Below are 23,032 nucleotides of genomic sequence, written 5' to 3'. Positions count from 1 at the left end.
TGAATAGCTCCACCATTCTTTGTCAGCTCAGAAAACCAGGAAATTCACCTTTGCAGGAAGTTGAGGAATAATTACCTTAAGAGATGTGAATGTGTTACAACTGGTTTTTTTTAACCTAAAGCAATTTACAGTCATATCCATTTCTATTGACCCATTATTAAAAGGAAGACCTCAAGCTTTACTGAGTTAATTACTTTTTCTAGTTGATTAACTGAAATGGCTTTGTTTTAATTGGTGATATGGAGAGGTAAGATTACTTTGGCACTCATACACTACTGTTATAGAGAGGAAAATTTAAATAATTGCAGGACAGTCCTAAGATCTTTACTCAGAAGTAAGTCTTATTGAGTTCAGTGGGGCTTCCTCCAAAGTTAAGGCTGAAGCAGATTGCAGCCCAAAGCTAGTTTTTTTTAAATCTCATGATGACTTTTAGGTTTGTTTATTAAATTCAAAGTTATTTTCTAGGGATGCTAAAGAGCTTGCAAAACAGATTTCATAGCATAGAGCTATGGCACTTAAAGTAATGTCAAGCTGCATTAACTTTACAGTATGGATGCACCATAAGCCAATGAGATTGATTCCGAAATAAGCATAACAATTTATTTATTTTATTTATTTACCATATTTGTATACCACCTTTCTCAGCCCGGAGGCAACTCAAAGAAGTTCATAGTCGGCAACAATTTGATGCCACAACAATTAAAGGACAATTAAAACAGTCATAAATACTATTCAAAACATTTAACATATAGTATAAAAAATAGTACAAGGCCAAAAAAACATTATCAAAACATTAACAATGTGTTGTCGAAGGCTTTCATGTCTGGAATCATTGGGTTGCTGTGAGTTTTCTGGGCTGTATGGCCATGTTCCATCTCCTGATGTTTCGCCCACATCTATGGCAGGCATCCTCAGAGGTTGTGAGATCTCTTGGACATTAGGCAATTTAGGTTTCTGTATCTGTGGAATGCCCAAAATGGAATTCCCAGGATGGGATGAAACCATGAAAATGAACAAAATATGGCTACCATTATTTAAAATCAGGACAGTAAATAAAACAGGGAAATTCCAGACATGAAACAATCCAGGCCAACAAAGGATTCCCCCAGGCAGGAAGCAGCCAGGCTTTGAAGCTGCAAGGCTATTCAATGCTAATCAAGCTGACCAATTGCAACATTCACACTTGCCTTGTACAGACAAGAGTTCTTTCTCCCACCCTGGACATTCCACAGATATATAAACCCCGCTTGCCTAGTTTCCAACAGACCTTACAACCTCTGAGGATACGTGCCATAGTTGTGAGTGAAACATCAGACGAGAATGCTTCTAGAACATGGCCATACGGTCCAGAAAATGCACAGCATCCCAAGCATAACCATCAGTGTAGCCAATACCATAATGTATATCTAGATTAGCTTGTGTATGTGCCTTTTTGCCTTTGTTAACAATGAATTTCTCCCTTTTGCAAAGACATCAGAAGTGACCAATTAAAAATTATTTGCCGGAGATGAGCCGTGTTACTGTCATTCCTAAGAGGATGTTAGCTGCAGAACTCTTTGAATTTCTTCCTAAGGCTCAGGGTTTCCTTAACATAGATGATTTATATCAAGGCAAAGCTTTTGAACTGCTGTGCTTTTCTTTCTTAATAAACTAGATCCCGCTTTTCAGAGAGTGACTCCTACGCCTTTGTAATGCTCGCAACAGATGAGGGCAGTGATAAGGCAGGACCCTTTTATGGTGCAGAGGGGAGAGAGGAAATAGTCAGTCACTCTGAACTTGTGGGGGAAGATTTCCTGAACACAGTGATAAAATAAAAATAGCCTTCATCTGATCAGTAAAAGTAATGAATATCTTTTCGCAGTTCCCCATTCTTCCTTAGCATTTCCCTACATTCAATTTAATCTGCCTTTGTTAGGCCACATTCTCATTGAAGTGGTAAAGCAATGTGTGGGCTGCGCTTTTCAGACTGGAAGGGGCAATGGTGGAGTCAGAATGGTTGAATGTCCCTCCTTACAAAAATACATATTCCCTGCAAACAGGAGCAATGTTGAGCAATGGCATCGCTAAAGACAGAAAGATTTTGAATGGAGGAGCGTTCCCATTGAGAATCTGAAGTCTTATAAAGTAATCCAGATCAAAAAGGATCTGTTCCCTGTGACTTGGGAAGCAGCTAACTCAGTGGTTCTCAACCTCCCCAATGCCGCGACCCCTTAATACAGTTTTCTCATGTTGTGGTGACCCCCCAATCATAACATTATTTTTGTTGCTACTTCACAACTGTAATTTTGCTGCTGTTATGAATCATCACGTTAAGTATCTGATATGCAGGATGTATTTTCATTCACTGGGCCAAATTCGGCACAAATGCCCGATACACCCAAATTTGAATTCTAGTGGGGTTGAAGGGGAGATTGATGCTGTCATTTGGGAGCTGTAGTTGCTGAGATTTATAGTTCACATACAATCAAAGAGCATTCTGAACTCCAGCAAAGACTGAATTGAACCAGTCTTGGCACACAGAATTCCTATGTAGTTCACCTACATCAAGAGAGCACTGTGGACTCAAACAATGATGGATCTGGACCAAACTTGGCACGAATACTCAACATGCCCAAATGTGAATACTGGGGGAGGTTAGAGAAAATAGACCTTGACATTTGGGAGTTGTATTTGGTGGGGTTTATAGTTCACCTACAATCAAAGAGCATTCTGAACTCCAAGCTGTTTCTACTCTAGAGGAGAGGCAGGTGCACGCACTTTCTCTCCCATTCCCAACAGCAGCATGCCACGCAGCTAAGGCATTTTAAGGAGACCCAGAGAAAGAAGAGCGATGACCCAGAGCTCAGTGGAGCTATCCTCCCTGGACTACCTTAAAAATCCCCTCTGTTTTCTCTACTGTCTCCAATCTCCTTTCTGCTTGGGGTTTTGCTTCCTTAAAGCTGTTTCTACTTTGTATTCTAGAGGAGAAGTAGGCTTCTCATTTTGTTTGCTGGGATTATTATTATTAATGATAATATTTATTACCTTTTTGAAATATTTTCTGAAGGAGAAAAAGAAAGTAAAATGTTGACTCTCCATCTCCAAGCCCTCAAATGCGCATGCACACGTGTACCCCACCCACCGTCCCTCAGGTTCCCAACTCTGTCAGTCCCACTAAATAAAAAGAATCAGGAGGAAAATAAAGGAAAATCAAAAAGATTCAACGGTAATGCCGAATAGGGGGGGAGGAGCCGTGATTGGCTGCAACATGGTCTCTTTTCGGATGGAAATCCATGACGCCTGGGCCCTTGCCGTATTGGGCACCCGAACAAAACAGAGAAGCCAAATGGCCGAAGGGACCTGCTAAAAACAGATCCGTGCACAAATCTATCAGTCAGCTGCTTTCTGATCAATAGGAAATAGATTCCCATAGGTTGCAGCTGCTGCTGCTACTATTGCCGCCTGGTAAATGGGGATTGGGGAACTTTAATTGTCTCTCTCTATATATATCTATATCCCCTGAACAAGAGGTTATGCAGGGATAGTGAATATCAACCACTCCCTATGCAAGGATTGTGAAGATGTTTCTAACTGCCTTAGTGGATTCCAGCTTGTGCATTTTTTTAAAAAATCCTCCATGTAATGAACTAAAGCTCCAGAAGGAACACTCCCTCATATTCAGAAGGTTTTGCTTTTGTGTTACATTAGGGTTTTTGCACATATATATGGACAAAAACAGTACAATACTGATTTGTATAACCTTAGCCTCCCCCATATTCCGCCTAATGCACAAAAACACTCCTAGCTCATTCATTCCTACGTCTCACTGTTTGTACCTAAATTATAGATTATGAAATGTGGGAAAGCTGTATATGGCTTGTTCTCAGGACTGTATCAAACCAAAGAAGACAACAAAGCAAGCTTGCCAACTTAAGATTTATTTCACCTGTATAGAAGGGTGAAGCTTGGTAGTTTGGAGCAGGTCAATGGGAAAGTCTTATGATTTTGGGTGAGTTAGAGTGGAATTTGGTTCAAGTCAGCATCTAATAGAACAGAATGCATTTTTTAAAGAAATGAAGGACCCTAGAATATCTAGTTTATGAAGCAAAATTATTGGTACAGAACCTAAGACTAAAATATTGAATAGGCAAATGGTAATAATAATAATAATAATAATAATAATAATAATAATAGTAATAGGATTTAAAGATCGAATTGCAAAGACTCTGACACAAGCCAATAAAGGTGGTCCCAGTGATGATTGGCACATTAGATGCAGTGCCTAAAGACCTTGGCCTGCACTTAAACACAATCGGCACTCACAAAATCACCATCTGCCAGCTGCAGAAGGCCACCTTACTGGGATCTGCACGCATTATTCCCCAATACATCACACAGTCCTAGATACTTGAGAAGTGTCCGACGTGTGATCCAAGCCAGCAGAGTGATCTTGTTTGCTGTGGACTCATCTTGTTGTGTTTCAAATAATAATAATAATAATAATAATAATAATAATAATAATAATAATACTTCATTTATATTCCACTCTATTTCCCCGAAGGGATTCAGAGCAGATTACAACATACACAGATAGGCAAACCTTCAGTGCCTTTAATGAGATAACAAAGACACACAAATACACAAAGCAAAGGTAAAGCCTTCCCCTTTCATCTCCATCTTCTGGGGGCAGTGCTCAACCCTGGCTATGGGGAGTAGACACCTCCTTGGTCGATGTCTGCATGGCCTTTATTACCTTCTCGCTGAAGTGGTACCTATTGATCTACTCACATTTGCATATTTTTGAACTGCTAGGTTGACAGGAGCTAGGACTAACAGCGGGAGCTCACCCTGACCCATGGCTTCGAACTGCAAACCTCTAGGTCACCAGTTCAGCAGCATGGGGGTTTAACCCATTGCACCATTGGGTTATTCCTAATACTTAGCACCTCAAAGTGAGATAGGGTTTGGTGTGTGCAGTATACGTTGGTTGGCAGTGTTGTTAAATGAGCTTCATCAAGTCAAATGTAAGCATTTTGAAGTCACAAGATTTTAATTGGCATTGCTAGGATTTAAGCATGTTTGTCTTTGATTCAGTCATAATCCAATCAAATCCCCTTCATTATAATGGACTCATAAAATGTTAGTTCTAGTTAAGAGTATTTTCACACTTTAAAAAAAAAGTTGCGGTAACATATCAAAAGATATCAAAGGAGAGCAGCAGCTTAAGCATTTTTGCCTGTTACATTTTTCCCCACTACTAATGTACATGCATTTATCTTTGCTCAATGCAGGTTACCAAGAGGACAGCATTCAGAAAACATGCCTTGGTGAAACCCGGAGAAGAACAAAGTGCGTGCATTGAGAAGTACAGCCAAATCATCTTAAGGAAGCCTGTAATTCAGAATGCTCCAAATGACTGTAATTCACACAGTCCTCAGGTTCCTTCGCTAATTAGTTTGTCTGGTCTTGAAGGCAGAGGAGATAAATGTCTCACCTTCAGGAATATGACGTTTCCAAGTGATGCAGGTACACATGAGGATGGTGTTGAGAAGCCCAGCAGTGAAAAGTTGACCTTGCCATATTTGGGTCTCTGTCACAAATCACCCATTTTTAGTGATCAGTGTATCAATTCCTCCTTGAACTCTGAGCAATGCCCTCCCTTCCACCAAAGAGCAGAGAGATCACTTTTGGAGAAGACCAGTTTATCCCATTCCTCTGACTTAGAAAGTGAAGGTGGAGAGTACTGCTCCATTACAAACTATTGTGCCGAACCTCCCACCCACCAAGGCTTGGACAATACTAAAACTAAAGTACCATGGCTTGGAAATGAAAACCCCGCTTCCACATTTCAGAGGCAGGAAGCTGCAGTGAATGGAAGAATCGAGCCAACAGGCATGGGTTTCAATGAAAGGGGAACCCGACCCTTGAATTCCGATACGGATTTTCAAGGGGAGAAGCATTATCCACATGATTATATATATAACCACCTGTGCTCCAAAACCAACATGTCAACATTCACTCCCGAGACTGTAATAAAAAGCAGAAGTCCCTTTAGTTCACCCCAGGGAAATCATTCCATTGCTTTGGTCAGAGAACAGGAACAAACTGAAGGCAAACATATAGAAAATGTAAACAGTTCTGTACAACAAGAGCTTTCCTCTCAAATGGACTCTCGGAATGAGCCTATCTATGCAGAGAGTACAAAAAGGAAAAAGGTACAGCTAAACAATTCCAATATAGTCCCTTCTCCGTATAGTCCCAGTCATGAAAAATCCCCCCATTTGAGCTGTGGAAGGGAATTCCAAGATTCTACTACACAAGTAGCAGCAACTATTACCATTATGGCTGCCCATGGGGAAGATGACAATCGAACGATCTTCCTTAGCAGCCCAGACTCAGCAGTTGGGGTCCAATGGCCGTGCGTTAGCCCCATTTCTAATCCAGAGAGTGAGAAAGCATCTCCTTTCTTTGAGCCCAGAGAGTTCCCTCAAGCAAATAGTGAGATGACTTCCAGGGAAAATGGCTTGGATCTTCATTCCCAAATAACTTGCAAAAAGGTGGTTGGCGACACTCCTGCTATTCCCCCAAAGCTGTCCAAAGGGAGCTTACCTTGGGGTGAAGGGTCTCTCCTCCCTTCAGTCAGTTCCACTGCAGAAATCCCTGACGGTAAAGACCATGAGGATCTTGACACTCCAAGGCATGGTGGGAACAGCCCCGTCTTTGGGCCTTCATCCTCACAGTGTTCTCATGTGAACAGAAGCTTTCCAGATGAGGCTGGCAAAGGTCCAGCACCCTCCAGCGCTGAGAGGAGACAGAAGTACTACAATCTGGCATGGAGTAAGCAGTGTAGGATAGAGGAGGAAGAGGAGGAAGAGCAAGGACTCCTGAAAACTGCTCAAAAGGTAGAAATGGAGAATGGAGCCATTAGCCCTTCAAGTACTTCTGATTGCCATCAAGGAGGGAAGTGCTCTGTCCAAGAGAATAAACCCAGAGGAATGAGCAAATCGGCATCTTTTGCTTTTGAATTCCCTAAAGAGAAGAATGGAAATGAATTCTCTCCCCCTCCTCCACCTCCAAAGAAACAATCCAGGTACAGAAACAAGTTTTTTGTATGTATGTTTGCTTGCTTGTAGTTGTAATCTGCTTGTGGTTTATTGCAGGTACCAGAGGGAGGACAGAACAGCAACATTCAATGCTATTATACACTTACAAGGCAGACAACTGTAAATAGACAGAGGTATATGTAGGATTTCCCATCTTCGGCATGTTGGAGGCTGTGCTTGGTCCCGGCCATGGAGGGATGCTACCGCTCCATCTTCCCTGCCGAAGAGCTTTGCTTGTAAACTTCCTCCTTGATCGAATCACCAGCATTTTTCTGGCATATCCTTATGGGTGCCTTAAATACCTCCCTGCTTTAAAGCAGTATTATTTATAATTATTTATTTACCGCATTTGTATGACGCCTTTCTCAGCCTATTTATCTTCTCAAATTTGTTTTCAAACTGCTAGGTAGGCTAGGTAGGCAGAAGCTGGGCTAAAGGCCAGGAGCTCACACTGACCCAGGCTTTGAACTGCCAACCTTCCAATTGGCAAGATTTACAGCAGCTTAACCTGCTATGCTAAAGCCCGGCCCTTGTGAAGAGAGGTATATTAGCTATCAATTTTGTTTTTAGATTGAACCTTAATTGCTTACAGAATCCATGTCTAGATCTAGTAGCAACCTTCTGGATAATTTGGGGTTGGACGTCAAGGGCATCTGTGTCAATAAAAATTCGGCCTCAAAGCAACTGCAATGAGGCACGCAATGAAAACAAAGTGTGCAGTCCTTTGTCAACTTCAAATCCTTGAAGTGGTATGTTTATTTAGTTACATTCTAGAAGCTACAAAAATAACAAACATAACATTGTACAGGAGAAATCACACACGTGTCTTGCTCCTTCTCTGGCATGGCTAGAAGAGAATGCCCAGTAGTCTGTTATCTCAAATCCACATTATTGGAATGTGTGACGTATACAGGAAATGGTCACAGTTCACTCTATAGGAATTGAATCACATCTATGCCTTTAAACCTTGCATAGCATTACATGGCATTACGTCCTGCACCGGACACACACAGTTTAAAATCATAAGCTATATTTCACCCCAATAAAGCCATACTACTGACAATCTTATTCCCAGTTATTAAATAATAGCTGTTCCCTTGGGTCTGGTTGGATGATCTTGTATTCCAGTTAAAATTTATATGTAGGTAGGTGGTTCACAAAAGCAAGAGGTCAACCCACTCTTTCTCTGGGCCCCCAGATGTTTTGGCCTTCAACTCCCAGAAATCCTAACAGCTGGTAAACTGGCTGGGATTTCTGGGAGTTGTAGGCCAAAACACCTGGGGACCCACAGGTTGAGAATCACTGTTCTACATAATATGGGTCCAGGACATCTGAAAGGACACCTGTTTCTGAATAAGTTTCCTCAGGTGTTAGATGGTGCCCAGGTTTTGATTTGTGGATGAATACGGTTTGTGTTTTGAGGAGGGACAGTTCCATGCCCTACTCCGAAGAAGTCCCATTACATGTTTGTTGTCCCACTTCCATGTTTGTATGTTGTCCCACTTCCACTGAAAAGAGAATAAATCACAGTATACAGTCAGGAGCTCTCTTTGTAAGTCTAGAACTGACACAGTTTGCTCGAATTGCTGAATTTACACTCCCTGCCTCCAATTCACTAAATTCAGTGAACACTCGTATAAATTTAACTGAACTTATAACCTGTATTTCTAGATGTTGTAGTTGTGGATTACTAAACTCTTGAATTGTGATGGAGCGGCAGAAAGAATGTTTTGAAAGAGCTTTTGTTTCGGTTAATGGTCAGTGAGCAAGTAATCCCGCAAAACGTAATCATCTATTTTATGTCAAGCTTGGAAAAATTGGCCTTCATGTATTATCGAGAAATACGCTGCAGGCAACACTTAAAAGAAGCGGAAGAAGAACCGCTGAGAGAGATGGCAAGTAATTGGCATTCATTTAGTTATTTTTAGTACTTTAGGCCATGGCCCTTTTGAAAAAGCAACTATAGAAGAACAGCAGTTGTATGAAATCAGAATGGTTGGCAAACTTCCTGTCTTTTTCCTCCCCCAGATCAACCTCTGATTTAGAGCAATTCACAATTACTTATAGCATAATTAGAGATTGTTAAGGTTATAATCATGTGCATACTTAAACTGGGAGTAAATCAAGAGGAGTTCTATGAATACATAGGACTGGGTTACACATACCGGTCCTTTTTTCTGTGTGCTTAATTCCTTTGAGTGCATGTATGTACCCTCAAGTTGACTGTCGCCTTATGGGTTCCCATGTACTTAGGGCAGTGGTTCTAAGTCCATGGGTCCCCAGATGTTTTGGCCTTCAACTCCTATAAATCCTAACAGTTGGCTGGGATTTCTGAGAGTTGTAGGCCAAAACACCTGGAGACCCACAGGTTGAGAACCACTGACTTAGGAGAAGAGTACCTTCCCAGATGTTATCTCCCTTCATCCACCACCAGCTGCACCTGGAGAAAAAAATGGGAGTCAGGCTCAGGGTTGGGTTTCTCCTTCTTTAGAGATATTTTAGGCTTGTTGACTCAAAGAGATTCCAGCTTGTGATTAAATAAACAAGTATCTGCATTGGAGACAGAACATCTGCTGAGGCTCACAGTTTCTTATGTTAAAAGGAGAAGGAGCTCTGAGAGCTTGTTTTTTGCATATGTAAGGCCAAGGAGGAGACCCCAATGATACAATGGGTTTAACCGCTGAGCTACTGAACTTGCTGACCGAAAGGTTGCAGATTCGAATCTGGGGAGTGGGGTGAGCTCCCAATGTTAGCTCCAGCTTCTGCCAACCTAGCGGTTCGAAAACATGCAAATGTGAGTAGATTAATAGGTACCGCTCCACCAGGAAGGTAACAACACTCCATACAGTCATGCCAGCTACATGATCTTAGAGGTGTCTACAGACAACGCCAGCTCTTTGGCTTAGAAATGGAGATGAGCACCACCTTCCAGAGTCGGACACGACTGGACTTAATGTCAAAGGAAAATCTTTACCTTTACCTAAGGCCAATATCAAACCTGTGAAAAATCTCTTTTTCCTTATGACTGTGGAAAGGATTCAAAACACATTGTCAACCTACTTCTTGACTCCCTAAAAACAGTTCCTCGTAAAACTACTTGTTAGAATACGTGGTTTTGGGGAAATTGCAAATCTATCTGTACTGGTCAGTAGATGATGTTTCTGAGATTTTAAAAAACTAAATCATCTCAACAATTAATTTGTAATAACGGCGAGAAATATAGTTCATCAGTGGTTTTCAACCTATGGCTTTCCAGATGTTTTGGCCTTCAACTCCCAGAAACCCTAACAGCTGGTAAACTGGTTGGGATTTCTGGGAGTTGTAGGCCAAAATACCTGGGGACCCACAGGTTGAGAACCACTGGTTTCGGTGTTTAAAATAATAATTTGGGACTCCAGCCCAGCTAGCATGGGAGTAGATACTTTCTTTCTGAGAGCCCAGTGAATATCCATAGGTCAAATTTGAAAACTTGGCATAAAGATAAAATTGATCTTATCTGGTATTGCCTAACAAGTATCTATCTCTTGCAGCTGTTAATAAGAAAATGTGTGGACCTGAGGCTAAAGCAGGGAGTTTCCAAAGGTCAGAACTTTAGAGATAATTCAGAATTTTGAAATTTTAGTTTCTGGTGCAAATGCAACAGATTGTCCAAGATCTACCGTCAAAAACCATAGGGTGATACTCATTTGCCTTGTAAGGGGCCCCGAGTGGCGCAATGGGTTAAACCCTTGTGCCAGCAGGACTGTGGTTCAAATCCGGGGAGCGGGGTGAGGTCCCGTCTGTCAGCTCCAGCTTCTCATGTTGAGACATGAGAGAAGCCTCCCAAGTCTGAACTGATTCCCTGACTAAGACTGAGTTTAAGATTAATTCGGCCATTAATCAAAATTCTTCCATCAGATCTTCAAACAGAATTTTACACTCTCACAGATGAAGGCAGTGGATATTGGACTAAGATATTGGGTGAAGGATTTCTTCTTTTTGAAGAAATCTTGCCAAGAAACTCCCGTTATAGATTCACTAACACCCCATCTACACTGCCAGATAAAATTCAGATTATTTCCTTTGAACTGGATTTTATTAGTCTACACTGACATATAATCCAGTTCACAGCAGATAATTTAGATTTTATCTGGCAGTGTAGATAGGACCTTAAGTTAATAGTAACAGTAGATATGCTGGAACTTGTTACAACAACAACAAGAAGAAGACGAAGAAGTCAGTGCAATTGGACATGCCTTGAGGTTTTGAGGTCTCAGAACATTTTGTCTGAGTTGGGTTCTGTTGATTTCCACTTTAAAATTGCATGCATTATTTTCAATATCTCCTTTTATGTGTTTCACATTTCTAGTTGTATGTTTCTTGACCTGATAATCCCTAGAAAATGATAAATATAAAGCTTTCTAGATAGTTTCTTTGGGAAGAGGAAACCTTGGGTAGGAAGGGAAAGCTCTTTTCATGGAAAAGGAGGTCTCATCAGCAACACAAGGATGGGTGGCCTTTGCATTTTTTCAATGTGACTTTTGTCCTTTGAAAAAGGATCTTTGTTCTATTCATATATGAAAATAGAATTCCATATGTGTGTTAATTCATCAGGAGGCAGTACTTCATATACTTTGGAAAGTATAGGAATTATATACATAATGGTGTCTGTTGCCTAAGTTCTGCTCAAGTGTTAGACCTGGCACTGTGCCTCTTCCCAGTTTTCATGCTGCCTTCAGGCACTATGTCTTTGGCATTCCTCTTGACTGTAAACTGCAAAAGAAACAGGAAAGTGTAGAATACTTTCCACCTTTTTTTTCCGGGCAAGTGTTGAAATTTCCATTCTATATGTAGATATTGGACACAGGTGGTTTGGAGAAGGGATGATCAAGAAAAGTTAGAACTTCTGTCCTTCCTACTTGGCAATAAATTCCATTAAATTTAATGAGTCCTCGCAATAGACATGCATAGTGTTGTACTGTTGCAGAAATCAAGAATGTGCACCTGCCTCACTTAAAAGCTGCCGAGGGCTCCACTTCTTTCAAGAACTGAAACGGTTGTCTCAAGCTGTACAAACAGAATGGACGTCATTCTGATTTTTGTGTAATGAGAATAGCTACATGTATTTCTGTGTCATTTTTAGGATAGTGAAATGTAGGAGGAAAAGGAAACAAATCACTTTTGACTTCTTAGGTTTTGTTGTTGCACATTGTTTTGTGTGTGTGTGTGCTTTGATAATACAATATTATCTTTTATTGGACAGGTTTCCTTTTGTTACAAATATCCATGCTTCTAAATATCACAGACATGTTTCCAAATGTAGAAGAGGTAATGTCCATTAGTGGTCAACCCATTGGTATCTTTGTCCCGTCCAGGGTAATGTCCATTAGTGTCTTTGTCCCATCCAAAAAACGGCATTGAATGTTTGCTGTGAATGTGTACTGTGATCCACCCTGAGTCTCCTTCGGGGTGAGAAGGGTGGAATATAAATAAAGTGTTATTGTTATTATTATTATTATTATTATTATTATTATTATTATTACTTTACTGACACAAAAATACAGTATGTCACAGCAAACGAGATCTATATGCTGGATTATGTATCACAAAATCACAAGTCGAACACTTCCCAAGCGTCTAGGACTGTGTGATGTATTTTCAAATTGAATCCCAGTTCTCTTGTGTATTATTATTATTATTATTATTATTATTATCATCATTATCATTATTATTATTAACACAAGAGAACTTGGATTCAACTGGGTCTGGATATACGAGATTTCTAGCTGTTCCTACACAGTTTTTGGATTTTTCATATGGCTATAGCAGTGGTTCCCAACCTGTGGTCCCTGGATCACCAGTGGTCCCAAAGAACGAAAATCTGGTCCGCGGCCTCACCATTACTACACCGTTGCCTTGAAACCACATGACAATGAGAGCAACTAGTCTTGCGAAACCCTCTTATAGTGCCGAGACAATGGGGATGTCAGGGGGGGGGGGGAGAGGCTGACTAATCATGAAAGATTACTACTACCACATCAGCTCTAGATTATTAAATACAGTTTTCTGTGGGTGAGCAGATGGCAACTACTGAATGACATATGTTCTGTATCAGAAACTAGATCTAATGTGGTCTTATCCAATTCAGTTTTCTGAATCGGCACCCCAAATAACCAAACCGAATCTAAAGTTGACCAAAAACTGATTCTTAATCCTTTTGATACTAACGTTGGAGAGTGGTCCCTAGTCAAAGTGGTCCCTGGTTAAAAAAAAAAGGTTGGGAACCACTGGGGTATAGTAACAAGGAGTGTCTGCACAACACTGTTTCGTACACCATCCTGAGTTGGTCAAATTTGACAACGGTCAACTGTGTCCCAGTTATACTGTGTCTCGAGTGCTACAATGTTCTGTTGAGAGTATGCATACTTGATGCAAATTTAAAACTTCACACGAGCCATTAGAAATACAGATTAGGTATCCAAAGAATAGAAACATTAACAACCTTATATATGCAGATGATTCCACTTTGAATGCCAAAAGCGAGGAGGAACCGAAGAGCCTTCTAATCAAGGTGAAAGAAGAAAGTGCAAAAGCTGGGTTGCAGTTAAACATCAAAAAAAACAAGATTATGGCAACCAGACTGACTGATAACTGGCAAATAAATGGAGAAAACGCGGAGGCCGTGAGAGACTTTGTATTTCTACGTGCAAAGATTACTGCAGGTGCAGACCTCAGCCAGGAAATCAGAAGATGCTTCCTTCTTGGGAGGAGAGCAATGACCAATCTCGATAAAATAGTGAAGAATAGAGACATCACACTGGCAACCAAGATCTGCATAGTTAAAGCAGTGGTATTCCCTGTAGTCACCTATGAATAGAAACATTAGCAACCTTAGATATGTAGATGATGTCACTTTGATGGTCAAAAGACAAGGGGGAACCGAGGAGCCTTCTAATCAAGGTGAAAGAAGAAAGCTGGACCATAGGGAAGGCTGAGCGAAGGAAGATAGAGGCTTTTCAACTGTGGTGTTGGAGGGAAGTTCTGAGAGTGCCTTGGACCGCAAGAAGATCCAACCAGTCCATACTTCAGGAAATAAAGCCTGACTGCTCATTGGAGGGAAGGATATTAGAGGCAAAGATGAAGTATTTTGGCCACACAATGAGAAGACAGGAAAGCTTAGAGAAGACAATTATGCTGGGGAAATTGGAAGGAAAAGGGAAAAGAGGCTGAGCAATAGCAGGATGGATGGATGGCATCCTTGAAGTGACTGGCTTGACCTTGAAGGCGCTGGGGGTTACTGACGGCTAACGGAGCTCTGGCATAGGCTTGTCCATGAGGTCACCAAGAGTCGGAAGCGAATGAATGAATGAACAACAACAACAATCCAAAGAATGGAGGAGACAGTAACAAGGAAATCCCTATCACAACAAATATGAGCTCAAATTGTGAACAATTTTCATTGTCTCACTCTGCAGTCTAGAAATTGCAGGGCAATTGAAAGAAGATATGAAACAAAGCCATCAACTTATTCATCAGTGTAATAATAAAAAAGATATCAGTTCACTTATATTTGTTGTGGCCTGAGCTGATAATGGCTCAGAAAAACATTCCCATATTCTTAGATTTGTCTTCATTTTGTAATGTTTTGACAACGCCAGCCTCCATTCCCCTTTCTGTCTCCTCTACGTTATAGACTTCCCTGGGCAGTGATCTCCCTAGATTTGGAGGAAGATGTGTACTTAAAAATGACACACACTTAAATATTAAATTATTTTGAAAATACACACGCACACATATGTATATATATGCTGTATTAGTAAATATTGTATTAATAGTTTTAGTAAGTAATATGTATATTTTACATTATATATTATGTTATAGGTTCCCCTAAGAAGTGATCTGCTTAGATTTGGGGAGGAGGTTTACTTAAAAATATGTATGTATGTATGTATGTATGTACAAATGTACGCACATGTTTGTACGTATGTATCATTACTTTGAAAAATGGCATGTACTTTTGCAGGGTTATATAAAATAAGACCGCTACTTTACTGAAAGTCCCCGGGGTTATTCTCTTGTATGGCAGCAAAGACCCGGAACTGCTGTTCCCAAGCAGCAATGATTTCTATTTCAGTTTTACCTCTATTCAGAAAGTGCAATTTGCACAAGGCACGAGGGCAGAGGAAATAAAGAGAGCTTGCCTCACATATGACTTCATTACAGTCAGTGCTGCTATACTTTGTGAATAGCTTTTGAAAAGGACTTCCAGTTGTGAAGCCTTGCCATTGATTTATTGCATTGATCTGATGCTGTTGGTGTGATGCATAGCTAAGATGTCAGACACTCCTGAAAAAAAGTTTGACGTTCTGGTTTTACATCATTTGCTGGGATGGTAAGTTATCTGTGGCTAACTGGATGCTAATTGTGGTGGTTCCTAGTGCTTTAGTACTTTATTTTTTAAATAGTTATTGTGGATTTTAATAATAGAGTTAGTTGCCTTATAGAACTTTATATGAATGTATGTTTTCCTTTAACAGGTAATTGTTTTCTTTCTGAATGGGGTTCGAAAGGCTATAATCCTAAACTATCCTAAATCCTATTGACCTCAGTGGGAAAAGTTTGTTGTCTATTAGCTCCTGAAAAATCAGAAGAGATAAATTGTTTACAGACATTAGCATATTGTCTGTAAGTTTGTGTGAGGAGATCTCTAAAAACAATCTTTGTGCTTATCTAGGATGAGATTTATTATATAATGACAATATGAATATGAACATATATTTTTCTCGTCTGATATTTAGTACATCAATCTTCTACTAATTTGATATTGTGACCATGTAGTCAACTATTTAGAGACTACAATATGGTATTTGACAGAGGCCACATCCATACATGAATTATTCTGATTGTGGTTTGTGTGACACATGCATTCTGGTTTATTCCTGATTTGGTTTGGTGCCACATCCTAGCTCATTAGCAAGCAATACAGATGCAAAGCAAAAATAAGTAGATAATTTAGTTGTCTCACAAGCTACCCGTATTTACTCGAGTCTAATATGCCATCGAATCTAATGTGCACCTCTGTTTTCAAAACCCTGAAACCAAAATAATATATTTGCTGCCAAAAGTCATGTGAAACAGCAAAAGGTAACCTCTTTGTAATATGGCTATTGCAGTTGCTGCCTGTTTAGAATTCCTTCTTTAAAAACAAAAGTGTTAGGACACCAAAGCTTCCAGCAATGGAAAGAAAAGCCTTGGGGTGCAGCGATGTTGTATAATGAATCTACTTGAACTGCCTTTGTTCAGTGCTATGGAGTCAGAAGGATTTCAGTTTTACAAGATTTTGAGCTTTCTTTTCTAAAGAAAGCTGATGTCTCACAGAGCTACAAATCCCGGGAATTAATAACATTGAGCCATGGCCATGAAGTTAGAGATGAGGTCCTTTGAAGGGAGCTTCTGAAGAACATCATCTCCTTCGGCTTTGCCTCAGCACTAAGATTACCATGCAACACAAAGCTAGTGTGCACCCTATTTTGGCAAGGTCATTTATCCAAAAAAGATTAGCATTAGATTCGAGTAATTTGCTGCAATCTTGTCCAACCCCTCCCCCCCCCCCCCCCCAATAATAATCTCCCTACTCAACTTGACTAGCAACATACGTTTTCCTCATCCAGCTGTTTTCTGACTACCTTTCATTTTGTGGAAACTTTTTGTATTTGCCAAATGAAGTGCTGTACAGGGTCTAAGGGCCTATCTACACCTAGAAATAGTTCAGGACCAATCTGGAGTAGAAATAATAATGATAATAATAATAATAATAAACAACTTTATTTGTATCCTGCTCCCTTTCCTCAAAGGAATTCAGAGCAGCTTATAACAATATAAAACTGACAAAATACATGATAATAGACATATAAAATGCAAAAATTAAATAAAAATAGAACACAAAAGACGTCAAAGGCTAAGCAAACATGGTAATATAACACAAGATATATCATCCATAAATAAAATGAAGTACATAATACTTTCTGCAATGCTACCATGCTCCAGACTGACCCTGGTAGCTATAGAAGTGTTCATTTGTGACTTAGGTCAAGGTTATCTCCTTCTATAACCTGATAGATATCTACGATCCTCTGGGGAGGGCCTTCTCTCTGTCCCAACACCTGCTCAAGCACCTTTAGTGGGAACAAGAGACAAGGCCTTTCCTGTGGCTGCTCCCAAACTATGGAACTCCCTCCCAAGAGAGACCAAGATGGCCCCATCTCTGCTTGCCTTTCATAGGCAGGTAAAGACATTCCTGTGCCTCCAGGCATTTGGGGGGGGAGGAGGGGCACACTGCTGGGGGTGGGGTTGTGAGTGAAATTTTGGAAGGATGGTCACTTTAAAATGTAATTTTCATTGTATTTACTCTATTTTAATTTGATTTTAAGTTTCTATCCATACAAAAATATTTAATTGGGTTTTATTATTTTTTGTATTTGCTTTATTTTAAATTGTCATTAGAGTGTATGGCTGTTAGGTGCCTTGAATCCCCCAGGGGAGAATAAATAAATCAAGTTAATAATTACATGATAGGTTATAAATGTCATTTCCTAGTTGGATCTGTCATAAAAACATTAAAAAGTGTATCAAACCGCCAAAACTTTGTTTTTGCGGGACACCCTGCAGCACATTTTGCAATAGTTTTTAAATGAATATCTCAGAGAGTCTCAACCAATTCAACATAGTTTGTGGCAGTCACAAAAATGAAGTTTCTGGAGTACGGTGCTTACTTTCAAAGTAAGCACCGTACAATTAAACAGGAATAACACTTCCAAACCAGGAACAGATTTTTTCAACTTGTGTTACATAGTATCATCATCATCATCTCCATCTCCATTCCTGGCTTGCAAAGGGTTTTTACAATCCTGCTGGGCTAATACCAGTATGACCCCACTGGACCTTCCCTGTCCCTTTCCTGCTGCTGCTGCTGCTGCTGCTGCTGTAAGAAAGCCACAGAGACCCAGAAGAGCTTCTACTTGTTGCCAGGAACATCAGCAAAGGCTGGTCTGTTCTCTTTTCCCTGCGCTGTCAGGTGATGGTGGCACCAGCCCATATGGACATCCAATCAGTTTGCTTTGGAGCCATTTGGCTGCCCATTCTCTGTCCAAAGTGCCGAGTTGCTCCATAGTTTTGGTGAAACCATGGAGCATTCCCCAACTTTCCTTAATATGGGACTAAACTGATTCAGCCCTGTTTAACCCTGGGTTAAGGAGCACAAATCCCTGGGCATAATTTGCACTTCCAGGAGCCACTTTTCTTCCACTTTGGGTTTTAAGGCTAGTGTAGATAAGCCCTAAATTATCTAAATTTAGCCTTTGGATTTAATGGTTTTAAGATAGTGAGATATATTACTTCATTCTATGGGGTGGGGTTGTGGCTTTTTGTTTCCCATTTCCTGCCCTGATGTTGTTTATCTGCTGCAATCAAAATAATCTCGTGGCATTAGTTAGAAACCAGCTGTATTACAATGCAGAATAAGCATTTGTGGACAGTGATAGAGTTCTGTTTAGCAGACCACATGGTTGGCAGGTATATGTGCACATTGGTGTGAAGGGGGAAATGACCTAAAGCAAAAAAATAATAGTACCGGTTGAGTATTCCTTGTTCAGGTCTTGGTGGTGGGTTTATGTGTTTGTAAAATGTTTACTGTTTTGTGTTTTGTTTATAATGTAAGTTGTTATTGTATGTAAATTTTATATATATATGAGTATTCTTTATCCTAAATACTTAGGACCTAGAAGAGTTTTGGGTTTCAGGGTTTGTTTGTTTGTTTGTTTTTTGTAATATCTGCATTTGCATATGTATACATAGCTTGGAACCCCCGGTGGCGCAGCAGGTTAAACCGCTGAGCTGTTGAACTTGCTCACTGAAAAGTCGGTAGTTTGAATCGGTGGGGTGAGCTCTCGCTGTTAGGCCCAGCTTCTGCCAACCTAGCAGTTTGAAAACATGCAAATATGAGTAGATAATAGGTATCACTTCAGTGGGAAGGTAGCGGCGCTCCATGCAGTCATGCCGGCCATATGACGTTGGAGGCGTTTACTGACAACACCGGCTCTTTGGCTTAAAAATTGAGATGAGCACCACCCCCAGAGTCGGACACGACTTAATATCAGTGGAAAACTTAATATCAGTGGAAAACCTTTACCTTTACATAGCTTGGAGATAGGTCCCTTCTAAATATGAAATTCATTTAAATTTCATGTGCATCTTACACACAATGCCCAAAGGCAATGAAACAGTCAGTCAACATTGTACCATCAGAAAACAAAGGCATCACATATGGAAAATTTTGTATTTTGGAATATTTCGCATTCCAAACTACCAGATAAGGAATACTCAACTTGTAATAGTTGTACAAATTATAATTATAGGTTATATCCACTGAAATCAGAGAAACTCTATAAATATGACTGAGAAATATGTTTGTGCTTTTTTTCCTTTTTGCAAAGCAATGCAATTTAAGAATAACTACAGGAAAGAAATAGCTTTTTCTTTCAGTGAATAATAGCTTGGTGAGAAAATGACTACACGAGTTTTTGTTTTGCTTTTGAGCTACAGATAAAGAGGTAGGTAGGAGGTCCAATGTAATCGGAAAGGAGCTTTGCCTTGTCAGTGAGCATTCCTTTTTGCAATTTATCAGCACAGTGCTCTTAAGTGCTTGTTGCAAAGGTATTCTGTGAAGACAATACAAGAGATTCTGCCACTTTGCCTTCCGCATGCAGAGAAAACCATTCCAGAAATGGAAAAACCCTACTTAGTTTTGTTGCAAATGCAGATGTGAAAATAATAGTGGTGCAGCAAGGCACATCAGAGGGCCTAATGTTAAATAGGAAATTTGCAGGTACAGTATGTGCATCAGCTTGCCTCTGAAATTCATTGAGGTAAAAAAATGGACACAAGATAAGGACTTAGGATTCTTCCCACCGTAAATTATGCACATATCTTATTTTTTAAAGTCTGACATTGCCTGCTTGCAGGTGCGGGTTACATCTGATTACCTATTTAGTGTGTGTTGGAAGATATTTAAAGGGGCCTATACTCATGAAAAAAGAGCATGGGAAATGTGAGGCTATCAATGCAGTTATCATCTAGTTTATTGGGAGTAAATGTGGCGCTAAGAGGCAGAATCCAGGGAAGAATACTTTGATTTACAGCTGAATTACTGGTGCAGACAACCCCTTGGTGTGTTTTCTCAGGCCCCATCTACACTGCCATATAATCTAGTTTCTGAATTCAGATTATCTGATTTGAACTGGATTATATGACAATGTAGACTCAATTCAAAGCAGATAATCTGGAGCATATGGGAGTGTAGATCAACTGCCAGGTGCAAATTCTTCTGCTTCCTACAGTTGTGTCCCCTTTCCTTTTCCTGAAAGCAGCTTATATGGCTTTCTGAAGCTTTTGCCTGATTTGGCACAGAGTGGTCTGAGTCCTGCTTAATGTTAACAACATGTTATTTTCATGTATTGAGACCATGTTCTCATTTACTCATTTTTGTCCTCTTGTGCTACTCTGGTCCCATCTACACTGCCATGTAATGCAGTTTCGGAATGCAAATTAACTGCATTCAGTGTAGACTCATATAATCCAGTTCAATGCAATTCAGTTTTATTATTATCATCTCTGATCCCAATATTGTTGCTGCTGTTGTTTTGTGCACTTGTATTACCTGTGTGCAAAGAGGCCCTGTCTACACTGGCATATAATGCAGTTTGAACTGACCATTATAATGCCATTCAAACTGCATTATATGTCAGTGTAGATATGTTGTGTGCTGATAATACAAGCACACAAAACAACAACAGCAACAACATTGGGACCAGAGAAAAGAGGAGAATAAATTGCAACAAAGCTAGCTGGACCACAGGGACTCTTTGTGTAGACCAAATCACGTTCCTCAACCATGTCTTGTTGGAAAGTATAGTCTTCTCATTGCATTTTGTTTCTTCCTGGAATTTCTAGGCATTTTCTGAAAATGAACCAAAGTAAATCGGAGTTTGAGAGGCACAGCAGTGATTCTGTGGAAAACCTCACTGCCCCTTGCCAGGGGATCCATGTCACTTTCCAAGCCGGCTCCACGGACAGTTTGGATTTGGAAACAAATGCATTCACCAATGGAGGTAATTAAATAGTGTGCATTAATTAATGTGAGACTTGTGTAAGAAAAAATTGGGAAATGCCACTTATTAGTATCTGTCTTACCCTGCTAAATAATGCCTATCCTGACACCAGCATCTGTTGCTAAGCAAGTTTGCTTCTTTCGGAGCCTTCACGTAGCTTACCACATTGCTCAAATATTTACCTGGTTCTGGCTTTGCCCGTCCTTGGCAGCAATTGCCCAGTTCTATGGCAGGGAGCCAGGTTGTCTTCAAAACATTGGCTCTATCTTCAAAACACTAGCTCTGTCTTCCAGGCCCGTTCCTTTATTTGATTGAATGTCCCCCTTTGCCACATGGCTGTACAGGTTGCATGCAGCACGCGAGTCCTCGTAAACAGGTTTCAAACCGAGTGCTTTCATATATATATTTAAAAATATGGTTGCAGCTATCACAACTTGGTGAGTTTCAAAATGAGGAACTAATGTAGCATTGCATTACTCTGTCCGAAAATGAACTGAGCCGTTTTGCTCGAGCCACAAAGCCCCTTCTTGTTCATAACACTCTTTGAAAGGGCCTGAATTCAAGCAGAAAAGAGACATGAGTCCTTTTCCTACCTTTGGCAGCCTGCTGCATTTTCTATTCAAGCCACAGAGTAGGAAGCTTGCCATTACCCATGGCCAGCCTGAAAATGCAACATGTGCCATCTGTTTTCAGCCATTCAGGGCAGAAGTACCTAAAATGAATCATAGAATCATAGAGTTGGAAGAGACTTTGTGGGCCATCCAGTCCAACCCCCTGCCAAGAAGCAGGAAAATTGCATTCAAAGGACCCTCGGCAGATGGCCATCCAGCCTCTATTTAAAAGCTTCCAAAGGAGGAGCCTCTACCACACTCCAGGGCAGAGAGTTCCACTGCTGAACAGCTCTCACAGTCCTCGCAAAGGGTCCTCCTAGCAGTATCCCTTCCTGCACCAAATTCCGCATGTTCTCCTGAAATGCAGGCAGAGCGCTGCTCCATGCAAGACAAGAAACACATGACCATTTTGTCCAGGGAAAAAATAGGGAGCCTTAAAGCATAATCAGGAAAGGGAAAAGGTCCACTCCAGGTGAGCTATGCTTTGAGTTCTGGTTTTTTACCTTGGTTTTCTTTATTTTTCTTCAAAGGGCCCTTCCACACAGACATATAAGCCAGAATATCAAGGCTGGAAATCCCACAATATCTGCTTTGAACTGAAATATATGGCAGTGTGGACTCAGATAACCCAGTTCAAAGCAGATATTGTGGGATTTTCTGCTTTGATATTCTGGATTATATGACTTATGTAGAAGGGCCCTAAGTTTTTCCTAGAAAAAAAATATCAAGAAATCCAGCTTTATTCAATCCAATCCAAACTCAGTTGCATTCAGACCTATTGCATGGTTACTTATGTAAGGGATCTTCCAGGTGTTTCTTTTACTGCCTGCATTTGTGACGAAGTCACTGGCCACAAAGGTGACTTCTTCATATCTATAGAGAAAAGAAAACCTAACAGTTTTACTGAGTGAGATACAAAAGCGAAGATAAAAAATTTAACATTTTATGATCCTGCAATTCAAAACCTACTCCTCCATGATTACCTTCAGTAGTTCTGCAGTTGATCTGATCGCTTCTCAGTGAGTTGTTGAAGGCTTTCATGGCCAGAATCACTGGGTTGCTGTGAGTTTCTGGGCTGTATGGCCATGTTCCAGAAGCATTCTTTCCTGATGGTTCGCTCACATCTATGGCAGGCATCGTCAGAGGTTGTGAGGTCTGTTGGAAACTAGGCAAGTGAGGTTTATGTATCTGTGGA

General features: G+C 40.4%; 1 protein-coding gene across 1 annotated transcript in view; it reads left to right on the top strand.

Annotated features, from left to right (window-relative positions):
- The window catches only part of PRAG1 (PEAK1 related, kinase-activating pseudokinase 1), a 61,861-nt gene that overhangs the window by 26,947 nt on the left and 11,882 nt on the right, over nucleotides 1-23,032 (top strand). The window contains exons 3-4 of the mRNA XM_060762716.2: nucleotides 5,271-7,069; nucleotides 21,069-21,226. Of these exons, the coding sequence (XP_060618699.2) occupies nucleotides 5,271-7,069; nucleotides 21,069-21,226 (1,957 nt within the window). The remainder of the gene's footprint in view (nucleotides 1-5,270; nucleotides 7,070-21,068; nucleotides 21,227-23,032) is intronic.

The sequence above is a fragment of the Anolis sagrei genome, chromosome 2 (genome assembly GCF_037176765.1).
Source record: "Anolis sagrei isolate rAnoSag1 chromosome 2, rAnoSag1.mat, whole genome shotgun sequence".
NCBI lineage: Eukaryota > Metazoa > Chordata > Lepidosauria > Squamata > Dactyloidae > Anolis > Anolis sagrei.
The sequence above is the reverse complement of the archived record's forward strand: the minus strand, read 5'-3'. Positions and strand labels throughout refer to the sequence as shown.